The 15725-nt window shown below is 46.2% G+C and overlaps 1 protein-coding gene across 6 annotated transcripts in view; it reads right to left on the reverse strand.

The window, feature by feature from the left end:
* DCAF6 (DDB1 and CUL4 associated factor 6) overlaps window positions 1-15725 on the reverse strand; it is a 2172363-nt gene that overhangs the window by 695735 nt on the left and 1460903 nt on the right. For all 6 annotated transcript variants that reach the window (XM_069636466.1, XM_069636467.1, XM_069636464.1 and 3 more), the window contains one exon: window positions 3157-3274. In XM_069636466.1, coding sequence (XP_069492567.1) covers window positions 3157-3274 — 118 coding nt within the window. The remainder of the gene's footprint in view (window positions 1-3156; window positions 3275-15725) is intronic.

A 15725-nucleotide genomic window follows, 5' to 3' on the forward strand; every position in this document is an offset into this window, starting at 1 on the left:
CCTCTCTTCTTTCGGACGAGGAAGTACCTTGAGTATACTCCAGAGCCCCAAAGCCTCTTGGGGACGAGCTTGATGGCACCTTTCTTGAGCATCGCCTTTACCTCCAACAGCAGTTGAGGGACGTGATTTTCCTTCCTGGCAACGGAAGGAATGCGGGGACACTTCTTTTGGAATTCGAGAGTGTGCCCGTGGGCCAGGGCATCCAGCACCCAACAGTCGGTGGAGATGGACTCCCACACGCTGACGAACTTCGCCAGCCGGCCTCCCACCGGGGTGCTTCGGTGGGGGCCCAACGCTACGGCCGGTTCAATCTTGCTTGGAGGCGGCCTTGCCGCCTTGGCCCCGTTGGCGACGACGCTGAGATCCTCCTTGCTTGCCGCGACCTCTGTAAGCCTCCTGGGTCGAGGAGCGGGCCGCCTGGCGGTACGTAGAGGAGCCACTGCCTGATCCCGAAAGGGCCGTCATTGCTGAAGGACTCCCAGGGCTCGGGTTATCTCTGTCGGCCTTGATGGCCTGCAGCGACTCATCCACTATTTTCCCAAACAGGTTGTTGCCGTTGAACGGCATGTCCAAAACCCTGGTCTGCACGTCCTGACGGAAGCCTCTCGCTTTGAGCCAGCCTCGTCGTCGAAGGCAAACACTGTTGCCTAACTGGCGAAACCCGGTGTCGGCAATGTCCGTTGCCACCGTTCTGGCGTGGTCCGACGCCACCTCACCTTCCTGCAGAATCTCCAAGGCCTCCGCCCTCTTGTCCTCTGGTAGGAAGTCTAGTAGGGGAGTTATCTTGTACCATAGCTCCCTGTCGTAACGGGCCACAATCGCTAAGGCGTTGGCCGCCTTAATTGTCGTCGCCGCCGCCGACGAGATGACCCGTCGCCCCATGGCGTCCAATTTCTTCCCCTCGTCGTCAGGTGGGGAAGTAGAGGTTGAGGCTGTCGCCCCTGTCGCCTTCTTCTTGGCCGCCGCTGAGACGACCTGCACAAAGGGGCGGCGTCGGGGACCCGGTACTTCTTCTCGTACCTGTCCCTCTTGGCAGGTGTCGTGGACGGGTTCTTCAGGATCGCAAGTCCCTCGTCCCAGATATCGTCGAGTAACAGTACCGCGAGGACCGTCTTTCTCTTGGCCTCTCGCCGTTAATAGAGGAAACCCTCCTTCTTCTGTTCCTCGGGGCAGAGCTGGAAGAGCTCGGATGCCCTGGCGATCATGGCGTGAAAGGAGCCAATTTCGTCGGGCGGGGAAGCCCGAGGGAGTGGTGATGGAAGGTCTGTGCCGTCTTCACCACCGTCGTCATCCGTCCCCGTCGTCGTATCCGTTGCCGTGTCATCCCTGGGGTCCGGTGAGGGGAATGAGGGCTCCATGGGTTGTGGGGGCATGAAGGGCGAGGAGGGATGAACTCTCCTCCGCTTGTTCGGAGGGCTTCCCGACGGGCCCGGTTCTGGATCGTCCGCCGGGGTGCGTGGTAATCTCGTCCTTATCTCCATGCATAAGGTTTGTATTGCCATCAAAATGGCTGCCGAGTTGTCCTGAGGCTCGGGCAATGGCTGCGATGGGAGGGATGGCTGCTCCTCCACTGGGGCCTCGTCGGCGCCACCATCGCTTTCTTCCACCACCTCTTCGGGATCCCTCCCGTGGGATCGTACCTTCTCGAACCTCTCGTTGAGGTTCTTCACGGTTTCCACCAGCTCCTCCTCAGAGGCTGAATCCGTGTCCGTAGTGGCCACCGGCCCCCACCCCCATCTTTTTCCACCGGGGTCTTCACAGGGGTCTTGTCGATGGGCTGGAAAGAGGATTCCCTCCGTGGTGGCAGGGAAACTCTGGGCCCAGAGATTGCCTCCACTGGTGTAGCCTCCCCAGGCTTCGCCAGGGCCGACGCGACTCCCTCAGAGCCCTTAGCCGGGTGAATCAAGGCCTTCACCACCTTTGGCGTGCTTGAGGCCTTAACTTTTGGGGGAGGGTCACTGCCTCGCTCCATCTAGGCCGAATCCTTCGAGATGGACCAGGGCCTCTCCAGAAGCTTACCCGGGTTCTCGGATTTCCTCTTCCTGGTACCAGAGCGTTGGCTCGTGGTTGATGGTGCCGGTTAAGGCGGGCCCTTCTTCAGCCATCTGGCGAGGCGGGAACGACGATCCCTCATGGTCCGTTCCGATAGGTTCTTGCAGAACGCACAGTCCTACTCCACGTGCGTCTTGTCCTCATGAAGGCAGTAGAGACATCTCGAATGCTCGTCCTCCTTGAAAACATTCTGTAACCCGCATCCAGGGCAGTTCCTGAACAGCTTGGATCCGGGTGTCGAGCTTCCCTGGTCCTGGGCCATGTCCATGGTAGGCCTCAGATCTTCTGGAATCCTCCAAGACGCGCAACTCGACGAAAACTTCACCCTTGAGAGGCGTAGAAAATTCCGAAACGGGTCCCCGTTGATCGGAAGTAGAACGGTGGAGCTTGAAGCTCAATTTAACCGAAAATTGAGAAAATCTCTTTGAAAAAAGCGCGAAAACGCAGGAAATGCTCGAGAGCTATAGCACGAGGACTCCCAACACTTGAACGTGCGGTAAAAATCTAAGGATGGCTACCAGGGGCGGGGCTTAGGGAGAGTGCAGTCATTGGCTGGGGGCGGTATGACCCAGAGACCAGTGATAGGTTACTACTAAGAAAGACAGATCAGAAACGAAACTGAGACTGATTTTTTCTTTACCGAGGATTCCCAGACTGGGGAATATTCATGAGCATGTGAATCCATGCCAGACCCCATGCTGGAGAACTGTTCTCATACCAACATCCGCCGCACACTCCACATCATTCTAAGTAAACACTGCTGGTTACACACCTCCCAGCCAGGCATTCTCCTCAGGAAAACACACTCCAGATCTCTCAACCACCACACCTACCGCTAAGAAGCAGCTATTACACAAATACCGCACCAGCTGCACACATACCCGGTGCTCACACGCACCTTTAACTCTCTCTCTACTGACCTGAACTTCGGTTCCCAAGGGCGTTCAACCTACCAGCGCCTTCAGACTATACCAATGGTATATAAGGCGCTATATAAATGCAAAATAACATAACATAACATATAAATGTAACGTTAATAAAGCAATATTCAGAATTTTCCAAAAATCATTCCATGTGGTCATATTGAAAAGTACCGTATCTCACCACTCATCTGTAAAGTCCAGTTTAATTGTGCTCGTCGTCGTTCCTTCTGTACTGTAGTGTAAACTTAAAACAGGCTCACCTGTCACAGCACCTTGGCTCAATCTCCCATTAGTGACTTCTAAGAAATACAAAAAAGACAGGTTTCATGATTAAAGCTGTGAAATAGAGCATGTTGGATGCATTTTTATACTTCTTTATTTACTTAGATGTTTTCCATAGTGCCACATACGTCAGCTAGCAGACACTTCAGAGTACTTTTTATTCATGAAGCCATTAACCCGAAGAGTTAGACGAACTGCAACCGTTAATGAGTGATAATGTGCATGAGGAAAAAGGCAACTATAGTGTTGGCAAAGCTACAGTAGGCTCTACTGGTATGTCAAGATCAGCTCACACAGTAATGAAATTAGGGTTGAAGGTGGCGGATTTGAAGATGACCAAGAGTAAATGAAAAGGAGTCACTAAATTATATGTAGTCACTGTAGTCAAAGTCTTGTTGAATCGGCTTTACTTGCTGTCACAACTCGTGGTCAAATATTTACTTAAAGATTTCAGTTTTCAGCATGTTTTCTGCACTTGATGAAGTTCATTTGGTATCTCAGGGATCGGTTTGCACGCTGACTTTTAGCAAGCAGTGAGAAGAATAGGAGGTGTTGACAGCAGGAGGTCCCTCCTGCTTGCATCCCAACTAGGTCAGCTAAAAATGGAAGTGACGTTACCCCCCCCTTTCATGGCAGCGTGGCTACCAAATGGCATGTGCCACAAATATGAACACGAGAACAGCAAACAAAAGGTTATCACTCAAGAGGATGTCCCAACACATGTCTACTGGAAGCTTGGAAATTGAAAGAAATGTATAACACGCACATTCACCTCGAAGAGGCATCAAGGTCAGTTATTTTAAACTCAGAACCCGCAGATAGATAAATTATCAAAGGAATAAAAAGGTCTTCAGATAATGTCTGAACTCCAAATGGTTCTCCAGAAACCGAAGGTTCAAGGGAGGGGTGTTTCACAGCTTTGGTGCCAACATGGAAAAATAGCAGCCACCGTATTGTTGATATTTGAACTTCGGCTCTACTAAGAGATTAGCGGATGCTGATCTCAGCTGTATGCCTGGTCTATACTGTATTAAACGGTTTAGAAGAAAAGAGGGTCCATTATAATAAAAGGGTTTATGGGCCATGCAAAGGGTCTTAAACTCTATCCTCTTAGGTATCAAAGGCCAGTGCAATGCACGCAGGGCAGAGGAAATATGAACATGCTGATACGTAATCTTGCAGTCGCATTCTGAATAATATGAAGACTGAAAAGTGTGTTCTTCGGGAGTCCAAGATAAATGGAATTGCAGTAAATCGAGATGAGTGGATATATTGGCATTCATAAGTTGAACCTTGGCTGGAAAACCAAAGTAATCCAAGAACCTTTTTAAGTTTTTATTTGGAAAACATAACTACTTAGTTTGTTTATTTGGGTGTCCATGATCAAATCTACATCAAAAATCTGTGATCAAATATACATCAAGCCAGACACCAAGGTTACAAGCTGTTTTTGCAGGTGGAAGAAAACTCCCTAAGGAGGCTGGCCAAATATGGTTATACTCTGTTAAGCCAACAGGGAAAGAATTGAGGAGTAATTTAGCAAGTTGGGCTGCCAGTACAAGTCATAATTTCAGTTCTTTGAACATAGAGTTGTAGCCGATTGAGTGCCATCCAATCCCAGATCTGTTCCAAACATTGATTAAAACGTTCAATTGAATTTTGATATGCATGTCCCAATAGGAGGTTGATCTGTGGGTCATTGGCATATATGAAAAATGGAAGATCCAAACTGCCAATAAGATCTTCCAGTAGTTTCATGTACAGATTGAATAGGAGTAGACTCAATGAGGACCTCCGTTGTACACCACAGCAAGCAGGCTTCCGATGAGAAAAGAAAGGGGAAAGGGTGATGGACTCAGTTTGATTAGACAAGTAACATTTAACCCACATCCAAGCTGGGCCTCTTAGTCCCAATTTATGTAAGCGACCGAGGGGAATATCATAGTTCACTGTGTCAAAGGCTGCCGAAAGATCCAATAAGATTGAGACGCCCACTCCACGAGAGTTAATACAATGTTTAAAATCATCAAGGGCTATACTAACAACGGATTCAGTGCTATGTTCTGACTGGATACAGGCTTGAACATTGTGGAGAAAGCTGTTGATACCCACAAATAACTGGAGTTGTGATGTCATCTCAGCCGCCATAATCTTTGCAACAAAGGGAAGTTGGGAAATGGATGATAATTTGATGTGACAGATGGATCCAAAGAAGGCTTTTTGATTAAAGGTGTTAGCACTGCCATTTCTAAGGAACTGGCTACAACTCTGGAGGCCAAGGATTGATTCATAATTTTAATAAGAGCTCCAGCAATGGTCTTGAAGAGACTGGTTGGGCACGGGTCCAACAAGGATCCTGATGGTCTATATTCACCCTTCAGATGACGAAGAGAAGACCCGGACATTGCACTAAAAGAGTCAAATATATTGACTGACTCACTAATTCCAGAGTCAGTGGAAAACAGCGCATCCACATCTTAACATGGTGAAGTGGTAAAAAGTTGAGATTGAATATTGTCAGGTTCTTCCTAACAAAATATGCCAATTTATCACAAAGGACTGGCAGGGTGCAGCAGACAGGTTTAGGGATTGTGGCGTGTGAAGCTCACATAGTATCTTGAACAATTCCTTGCTGTTGTTAAAGCAACAAGACAATCGTTCTGAGTAATGCTGTTTTTTAACTTGTTTTATCTGGGTTTTAAATGCACATACATAACTCAGATATAGTTCTTTAGGTTCGGGATGGCAATGTTTGCTCCAAAGGTACTCAATCTGCCGGATGGTCTATTTGGATTCTCTAATCTCTTCATTGGCTTCTAGGACCCCGTGATAGATCTCAGTTTAGAGGGGGAATGGTGGCTACCAATGAGGAAAATTTATCATAGAAATTCAGCAGTTACAAAGATGGATCCGAGTCAGAAACAAGGTTCAAATTAGAAACAGCAGTTTCAACATAAGTGTGCAAATTGGATATGTGTTATGGAAACTTGTTTATGGAAACCTGTTTCAGAGATATTATTCCTTTTCGGCACCAGTTTCTGCATGCTTCCACTATCAGCCAAAGAAAAATAAACTACTGATGGAAAGCAAAAGGAATTAATGCCTAATCTGACCATGGAAAAACAAAAGGCGGAAAAGAGTCTACCATAGAGCAATTTGTAAAAATGCCATCCAGAGTATGGCTTGCAAGATGATTAGACAAGAGCACCTTCTTATTTAACCTAAGGCTTCTGAAGAGATCAATTAACACACCCAAAGTGCTTGACACTGAGCACTGAACCATGACCTACAACCTGCCCAAGGTGGCCTGTTCCAGGCACACCAGTGGAAGTAGGAGCAGAGGAGCAGGACTGTGCAAACAGGTAGATGTCCCAGCAAGAGCCTCCAATTCTCATCTAAAACGGTGGCTGCACAATGAACTCCAAAGCAGTTGAGTGAAAGAATGAATGTATTGCAGCTCCAACTGAGGCTAGGGTCCGTCAATCACCCCAATATCATCACAGCACTACTCCACTCCCACAAGCCACCTACGTAAGAGCCCAAATAGCAATGTTGGAGTAGGGTGGGGGTGGGCCTGTGCCCCTTCTTGTTACCCTCAGTTGTAGGGCTCTGATTATCCAGGAGAGCAGAACAGCATGGCAAATGAGTGACAACCCAATGGAATTGCCAGTGGCTTGGCCTCCATCTAGAGGAATCAGTGCTGGATAGAGAAGGACAGCACCACCACCCACGCTAGAAACAAAGCACTGCAGAAAGAGGTCATAAGAGGAGGCCACAAAATTATCTCAACCAAAATGGCTGCACTTTGAGTGTTCTGTGGAGATAGTAGCTACAGCACATCCTTCTGGCACTTTATGGCTGTATACTTATACTTGACAACTGGACCATCTTGTGTCCCAACACCAACCTAAGAGGTAATGAGGTGCAAGCCTGATATCCATGTGCCATACTGCCTTCTGCAGCAGGCGAAGTTGGAGGAAAGGTGGATTTGCCGGAGATCGCTGGCAGAGCGCAGCCGGAGTGCTGGGAAAATTTCTAAAGGCACCAAGCCCTCGGGGACTATGAACACGCCTACAGGTAAGGCGGGGGGGAGGGGCAGTATACACAAAGTGACTGGGGCCGAATTTTCAACCGATGAAAGTGAAAAGGCCCTGTTGGGAGATGTGGTGCAAATTAATGATGTGGTTGACCTGAAAATATCCCCCATAAGTATGGAGGAAAGAGATGGGAGAAACATTGCAAAGGTTAAAGGTGGAAGGGGTGAAAGATTGGCCCAAATTCCTAGCAAAACGACTCTGACAACGAGGGTGGCGAAAAAAAACAAAGCACACAAATACTCGACATATATAGAGTATTCAGTGGCACTATTGATGAAGAGGACCACATGAGTGACCGGCTGCCCAAAGGGCCCATTGATAGGAATGAGGGCTATGGATGCAACTCGATTGCCAGCAGGGAGATAAATTCCAAAGCTTACCAGGAAAAAGAAAATGAAGATTTAAATTCACTGAGAAATTCAAAATCAGGACATGCAAGTAAACCGATTCAGTGCCTACTAACTTTGGAAGGAAACACCATGAAGACCAGATCTTAGACCACTGGAAGTGTGGCAAAATGCAGGCTTAGCCGCACATCTGATAAAGGACCTCGCAGACCTTACAAATACAATTGCCCTTCAAAAACGCCTCAGTCTGTCATGCGTAACAGAGCAAATGCATATTCTAGATGAATCGCTGAAATTAGCTGATTGGAAGGTGGAAATGGAGGCGTCCAAAGGCAAATCTCAAAATTCAGGTGGGGGTGATTTAAAATGTCCGGTAGAGTATGGATCGGTTTACCAACAACAGAAAAAAGCTGGCGAGTAACAGCGGCCAGCAGGATAAGGGCAGACTACTTGCTCCTTGACAGACTACTTGCTCCTTCGGAATCTGCTGAGATAGATTATGAAGAGGTGTTGCCAGAAGAAATGGCCAGGCATAGTAGCCTACTGGAGGCGCAAGAGGGTGGCTCTGTGTTTGAAGCCGAGAATATTCCATCTTCACAGTGCTCTTTTGAGTCATCATTGGGATTATCACACCAATGCTGTGATTGTGCAAGAAAAAATAGATTGAATGACAAACCATTGCTGGGAACAGAGGAATGGGCCCGACTCCAGCAGTTTATGATGGCCTCCCTTACAACATTGCTTCTGCCTTTTATGAAATTATACGAGGTAATAACAACTAACCTCCAGGATCAATCCACCACGATACCGGGAATATCAAATAAATTGATGGGAATGGAAGCCTTGGCTAATAAAATGGAGGTCAAAATGGACAAAGAGGCAGAGGCATCGCCAACTGGCAAAATCGCCTTTGCGACTTGGCAAGGAGGGAGACATCAGAAAAATCAGCCATGATGGAGGCGTTGTTGTTAGATGGGGAATGGATGCGGGCACAGATTAAGGCACTGCAGAGATCAAGAAACACGGAAATTGATGGCATGAGAAGAGAGCAAGATAGACCTGGACCAAATGAGACCACTCAATCAAGGCTGGAAAATCAAAGCACCCCAATGCCAAAAAAAGAAGGAAATATTTTCTCTATGTTCAAAGCTTCGTAGGCAGCAGAAGCTAAGTCAACTGCGGCAAGTACTACTAAGAAAAATAAGTAAAAACTTAAAGAAAACGAAAAATCAGCAATCAACCACAAAGAGACAAACGGCTCAAGAGCATTTTTAAAAAATGTACGATCACCCCCTGCAGGTGATAATAGACCACAGCCAAAAAAGAGCTCAGAAAGAGCTGGCTATTGGGGAGGTAATTGAGTTGGAAAAGCTGGTGAAGCCGGCCAAAATAGTGGCAGAAGAGGAATGGTTGGATATATCAGAGGTCGACCTCAGTGATCTTATAGAGGAAATTGAAAGAGTGGGAGAAGATGAGCAGTGGAAAGAGATCAGCAACTCAGAGTGGGCCAAAATTGAGGACCAATTGGAGGCAATGATGAAATCTCTCCAAAAGAAAATGAAAAATCAAAGTGAAAACCGCAAAGTACCAATTTCACCACAAGCGCAAAAACCCTTTAGAACAATAGATGAGAAGAGAAAGGAGACCATGATCAAAGAATCTATGCAACCAAGGGAAGAAGTGGGGGCACAAACCCCCTGGTCTAAGGGGAATACAAAAGCCCATCCTGTGAAATCCAATGGAGTAAATAAAAAGGAAAGGACAAAGAGCCCCCAGAGATTGACTTTTAAAGTCTATTTGGAAAGAATAGTGGGGAGCTCAGACATACCAGTGCTTAACAGAAGGAATTGCTTATGCCTGCTGAATTGTAATATACCAACTAACCAGATATCCTTGAGGGTTATTAGTATAGTGGAATTTGTTTTAGACAAGAGGACAGACTGGGTTATACTTCATTTGGCGGCTCAAGTTAAGAAAGATCTAATTCTATCCCTGAAGGACACATTCCTCCCCTGGGGCTATGAGATTAGTGACTTCCAGAAAAGAATAAGAGAGAGGCAACAGTGCACAGGGAAACCTCTAAAAAGAGTAAATTGGAAAAAATTGTCAAGGAAAATTGAGTGATACTGAAGAAAAAAGTTCCCCTCCCCTAAAAGAAAATCTGAAATCATTGAAATTTACTAAAGACAATCAGAGGAAAAACGGCTCCAAGACTAATTCAGAGAAAGATCTGAAAATTGTCAAAGACGACTCTTTGGGCTGGATTGCAGGAGCACTAAGCAGTGGTCAGGGAGATTAGATCTGTGCGAAGGGGGTGGGGCGGGGCAGTGTCTAAGGGTAGCATCCTGGAAGACTAGGGGATTCAGGTCACTTTTCCTGGAAAGAATTCCTGATCTAGAGAGATTCGATGTGTTATGTTCCCAGGAGACCTGGCTGGGGACCTTGCCCCTTCGTGGTGGGTATGCTAGCTTTTTAGACCCGGCCCCTAAGGGGCTATCGGGACGACCATATTCGGGCCTTCTAACTCTTGTCAAATTAGATTCGGGTTGGACTATTACAAAAGTTGTATGTCCTAACCCTTATGTACAGGTCATGGTATTAGAATGGAAGCATAAGTTGCAGCGAATGTCGAAACTCATAATTAACATCTACTGGCAAGTAAATATGAGTAAAGATATTAAATGAGTGGAATGTATCGGAAAAGTAATGGATGAAATAATGTGGGAATGGGAAGATGCCAACATTATCATCTGTGGTGACTTAAATATGAAGCTATTGAACAAGATCGGCCACCCTCTGAACAAAAATGAATGGACTCAAAGAGAAAGGGAGTGGATGAGTACTATGAAATCAAGGAATATGTTGATGTTGAATGGACAAACACTGGGGGATATGCCAGGGAAGTGTACATGGAAACGTGGGGAGCAGGAATTATGTATCAACTTCTGTTTCGTCTCTGGAAATCCAAGGGAGAACGTGGAAACGTGTAGTATTATACCGCAGGAACAGAGTGATCATGACCTGTTGGCTACCTCCATTAGAAATAATCTGGAGTTAAAAAGGGAGAAAAAAAACGGGTGAGGTGATACTAGGAAGTGGAGGAAATCGCCTTTGGTTAAAACAGCTAGAAGTGACTTTAAGTGACTAAATAGTCGATAAAGGGATTCTGCCCTAGCGGATCCTTCATGGGTGAAATATCAGCGTATCCTCCAGGAATTTGCCCTACAAGGAGCGGGGAAAACGGTAAAGGAAGTTGATCATAAGCATTACTATGATCAGGCGTTAGTTGAGAGGAGAAAACTGCTGTGGAAGACCATTAAACTAATAAATAAAGAGGGAAATAAGGTCAAGGGGAAGGAGGAAATCAGGATAGCCAAACAACAGTATAGAAATTGGTGCACAGGCACTAAGATCATGAGAGCCCAACACGATGCTGAGCACACGCTGAAAGTAGTATGTGCAAAAAGCACAAAAAATATGTGGGAACGAATAAACAACAGTGGTTCATTTAGATCAAGCAACATCATTAGCATGATGTTGGAAATCACTCTCAAAATTGGAGGTTTGCCTTTGACAAGCTTGATGCCGAAATGATGGTTAACAACTTGAGTGCATCTCGAGCGGAGGGCCCGGACGACCTATCCAACCAGTAATTGAAGAAAAACAAAAGTCATTGGAGTAAACTTCTACCAGTCCTTTTTGGCTAGATTATGATAAATAAAAAGATACCATCTTCCTGGAGAGAGGCAAATATGGTACCCATCTTCAAAAAAGGGGATATGGAGGTGCCGAAGAGCTACCACCCCATCGCCCTCCTGGACTCGATAGGAAAACCTTTTGCGACTGTCCTGTTGCGAGATCTCAGAACATGGGCTGAAAAGAGTGGTATCCTTAACCCGAGACAAACTGGATTTGTCAAGGGTGTAGGCACCACTCTAAATCTCTTTATTATTAACATCTTAAAAGAAAAGGGGTTAGAAACAGACACCTGTTTGTATCTAGCATTTATAGATCGCGAACAGGCATTCGATGGAGCCATTAGGGAGAAGTTATGGGCTAAAATGAGAACTTGGAATTGCCCAAAGGATCTGGTAGACGCCCTTGAGGCACTCTACTCTACACAAATACCTCGGTTAGGATCCGACTCTCTGGCAAAGGTCACCTCTCACAAAAAATCTATACATACCGAGGTTTGAAGCAAGGATGTGCCTTGGCCCCGCTTCTGTTCTGTTTGTACATTGCAGATTTGGCGGATTCCCAGAGAAATATTATGGCCTTTCCCCCAAAGGTCAATGGCATTGCAGTGCCTTGGATTTTATTCGCTGATGACTTCGTTTTTTTAGATTTAACACCAATAGGTCTTCAGTGTAGGATTCATGTCTTTAACACCTATCTGAGGGAAAATGGCATGAGGATGAATGTTGTAAAGTCTAAGGTTCTCATAATGAGATCAGCCCATTAAAAACTTAGAGAAATTTACATGGAGAGTGGAATTTGAGCCCCTAGAAGTGGTGGAAACCATGACCTATTTGGGGATTGTGATAAACAGAAATGTTGATGATCAGGGTCATCTTGTACATCTGAGATCCAGATTAACCACGCTAATAAATCTGGGAAGAGTCTTCCATAGGAAGTTTGGGAAATGTTCTATGATCCCCATTCTGTCTTTTTATAAAACAGAAAATTGCACAAGTGTTAACCTATGGATCTGAGGCTATACTACATCTGCCCTGGGAGACATGGGAGAAACTAGAGGGTCAGTTCTGGCGGTCATTGCTGTGTCTTCCAAATGTGGTACTAATGTGTACCTTTAGACAACAACTGAAGCTGCAATCCCTTGAATCTATGGTTCTGTGGAAATCGGTGGCTTTATATAGGAAGTGCAGATATGAAACCGATATAGCCCCCTGTGCAATTTTTGATCCCATAAAAGGAGGTATTGATAAATATGTAACTCAGTGGAAACTGAAGATGGAAAAGATCTTACATCAGAATGATACCAGCCCAAGTGATTTAGCCGTAAACCAAACTAAGGTTAAGCAAAAACTGCAGGATAGGGACTGGATAAGCCCACTGAAGCAGTGTAAAACAAAACTGGGTTGCAAGAGAACCACTGAAAAGAAAGGCTTAAATACACCTCCAAGATATCTACTGCAATTTCCCTCATTACATTACTGTGACATGCTCCTTAGATGTATACTAAATTGTCTACTCACAGGTGAAGTTATGAGGGCAAGGAAGATGCCTGGCATAAAAAATACCCATTGTAGCTTTTGTAAAGATGAAGCCATTGTGGAGACATTATGTCATTGGGTAACTGCTTTTGACTCCTTAAAAGAAATTTGACAAATCTACTTAGTTTATTCTGCTTATGGTGAAAGTACTCTGGCTCCAAGAGTGGTGGGAGTGGATTATTATGGGAGTAAAGACTAGTTTAGTAATTGTGGTAAAGATAAAGATCAATTTGCATGGAATGGAATAAGGAAAAAATGTCTTTCTTTGATTTTGATTTAGAAAAAAGGGCACCTGGTTGATGCCTTACTCTGCCCAGGCGGGTAACATTGTGAGTAGAACAAAGTTGAGTAAGGACATGGGAGTCTTACTGCTGAAGACCAGATGAACCCACTCCTAAATAAAAACCACCTATGAGTGGTGGTATTGAACTGGTATCAATAGCTGTGGCAAATATTTGACAAAACAGTTATGTGGACTGCAATAGTGTTTTAATTAGATTGCAGCAGGTGTTTTCAATACACGTAAATCTGGATCAAAAGATACATGAGCCAGTGTACATTTTCAAGGTTGAGTAACCAGTTTGTAGGGTACAAATGCTAAATATTTGTGGTATCAATCTTTTACTTCCATGCCCACTAGGGTATCCTTGGGAAGGAGACCAGCGGACTTAGTGATATGATAGCATATTTATTGGTGGACAATTCGTCAGAACAATGTGGGGTTGAACAAAGGCAACACAAAAAATACAAAAAGTCAACACAACAGTGTTTCGGCCAGGAGGTGAGCTAAGTGAGCTTTTGTGGAATGGCCTTCATCAGGACAAGATGATTTCGGGGGTGGCGGTATCTGTAGAGGTCGGGTCTTGGGAGCGCAGTGGCTCGGGTGGAGGCAGTGTCACTGTACACTGAGAGGAGTTTGAAGTCCTAGGTGTGCCCGTTCCTAAAGGTGACCTGAGGCTGGATGTAGCATCAGGTTGTAACGCTCACCTGGTTCCCACGGAGGCGCAGGTCTAGTCTGGATTGCTGTGGCCTCTTCAAGCGTGATGCGCAGAGCCCGGAACACCGATTGAACTGGTTCCCCCAAATCTTGCTTGACTGGCCCGTAGGAATATCCTTCTGCAGATGAGAAAGGGAATTAACCGTCTGCAGAATAGTGTGCTCGATTCCCCCCTTGTTCCCCTTCGTTCTCGTCTAACTTCCTCCTCCAAACCCCCGGTTTAAGCTCGCCTTATGGTTTGGAAGGATGAACTCTCCATCCTGCGTCTGGTGCAGGGGCGCACGTTAGTCCAGTTACTTCACTGGTTTTCAGAATGGCGCTGGCAAAATCCTCTTGACTTTCCTGAGCGAAACGCCATAAGTATGAAGATTCAAAAGTTCAAGAGTGAGCCCCCTTTTATGTTGTCTTCCTAACTTGTGATCTGTCCTTTATTTCAGATGCAGAATGAAGACGATGCGTTGAAGGGGTTAATTGCCGATGGTAAACTCAGGTGAGTTAGTGAGGGCGATTCTTTTAAATGTCTTTATCATTTCCCAATAATGTCTTTTGTCCTTTCTCCATAGGGGCCGGGGTGCGGTACCTGCCAACGGAGCGGCGCCGACCCGAAATATGGGATGACACCAAGAAAAGCTGGTAAGTATTATGGCTGTAAATTAGGCTTTCCTCCAGTGTTCCCTTTGCTCACCTTTTGTCTCTTCTTCTCTCCCCTAGGCGCAGAGATGTGGTGACATGTGCTGACAGCCGCGATGGAGCCGGGAGATGTCTCGAGGACAGGTGATTGAAGAGCGCGCTGCAGCGAGCAACGCGATGCTTTTAAATGGAAGTCCTTCTTCAGGGATGCTGGAGTGAAGATTCCGGATGCAGGTAAGAAGTTTGAAATAGTTTGTGGTTTTCACCTTCCTCTTCTCTTCTTTCCTAACAGGAGTTCCAGGTTCGAGGCCGGCGTGGCTGGAGTCCAGGAGCAGGAGCAGACACGGTGAGCGTTCAGCTGCTGGAATGCAGAACAACGCGAAGCATGAGCTGCTGTCTAGGCGTGGCTTAAATAGCCTCCAAAGAAGTCCCAGGTATGTATCCTTCCCCAACTAGGTATGTATCCTTCCCTGGCCACGCCCGAGTGAAAAAATAGTCCCTATGAAAAAATAGTCCCTTTCAGGTCTCAGGGAGGCCTGAAGCGTGCAGCATGTTCTGCATCAGGTAAGTGCACCAAACACCTCCCTTTATGAGCCTGGCGCCTATGGCGCCAGAACTGATGTCCAACATTAGCCTGGTACCAAAGGCGCCAGGACTGAGTCCAAAGAGCCCCTTTAAGGGGCCGCTGGGCTTTTACCCGAGGGCATGATGCCTGCTTCCGGGGGTGCTGGGCCTGGCCTGGTGCTCCGGGGGCAGGCATCATGACACAGGTAAGCGTTGAGTAACGCTGTGTCAGTCCGCCAGGTTGGAAGACTCAAGGTCGGAAGGTGAACAGCTGCAGTCGCGAGTTAGTAGGCACGCACCAGATCCATTAATGGTGCACCGTCCAGCTACATCTTACATATCTTGTAAGAGTCTCACTCTTAGCAGGAAAAAAAAATAAACCCCCAAAATCCAGCAAAGCTGCTGGGGGACTCACTAGGTTTGGGAAATTAGCCTTAACAGAGAATTGTCCATAACAAGTACTATTTTGGATGTTTTCTTTATAGATCTGGTAAAGATCACTCAGTGCCTTAGCCAGAGAGATGGTTCCGTCAAGGTCTTCATTGGGCTTTGTTGGATGCTTACAGCTCTTCCATACTGGCTGTCACAGATGGCACAAG

This window comes from Ambystoma mexicanum, chromosome 7p (genome assembly GCF_040938575.1).
Source record: "Ambystoma mexicanum isolate Mex_15411 chromosome 7p, UKY_AmexF1_1, whole genome shotgun sequence".
NCBI lineage: Eukaryota > Metazoa > Chordata > Amphibia > Caudata > Ambystomatidae > Ambystoma > Ambystoma mexicanum.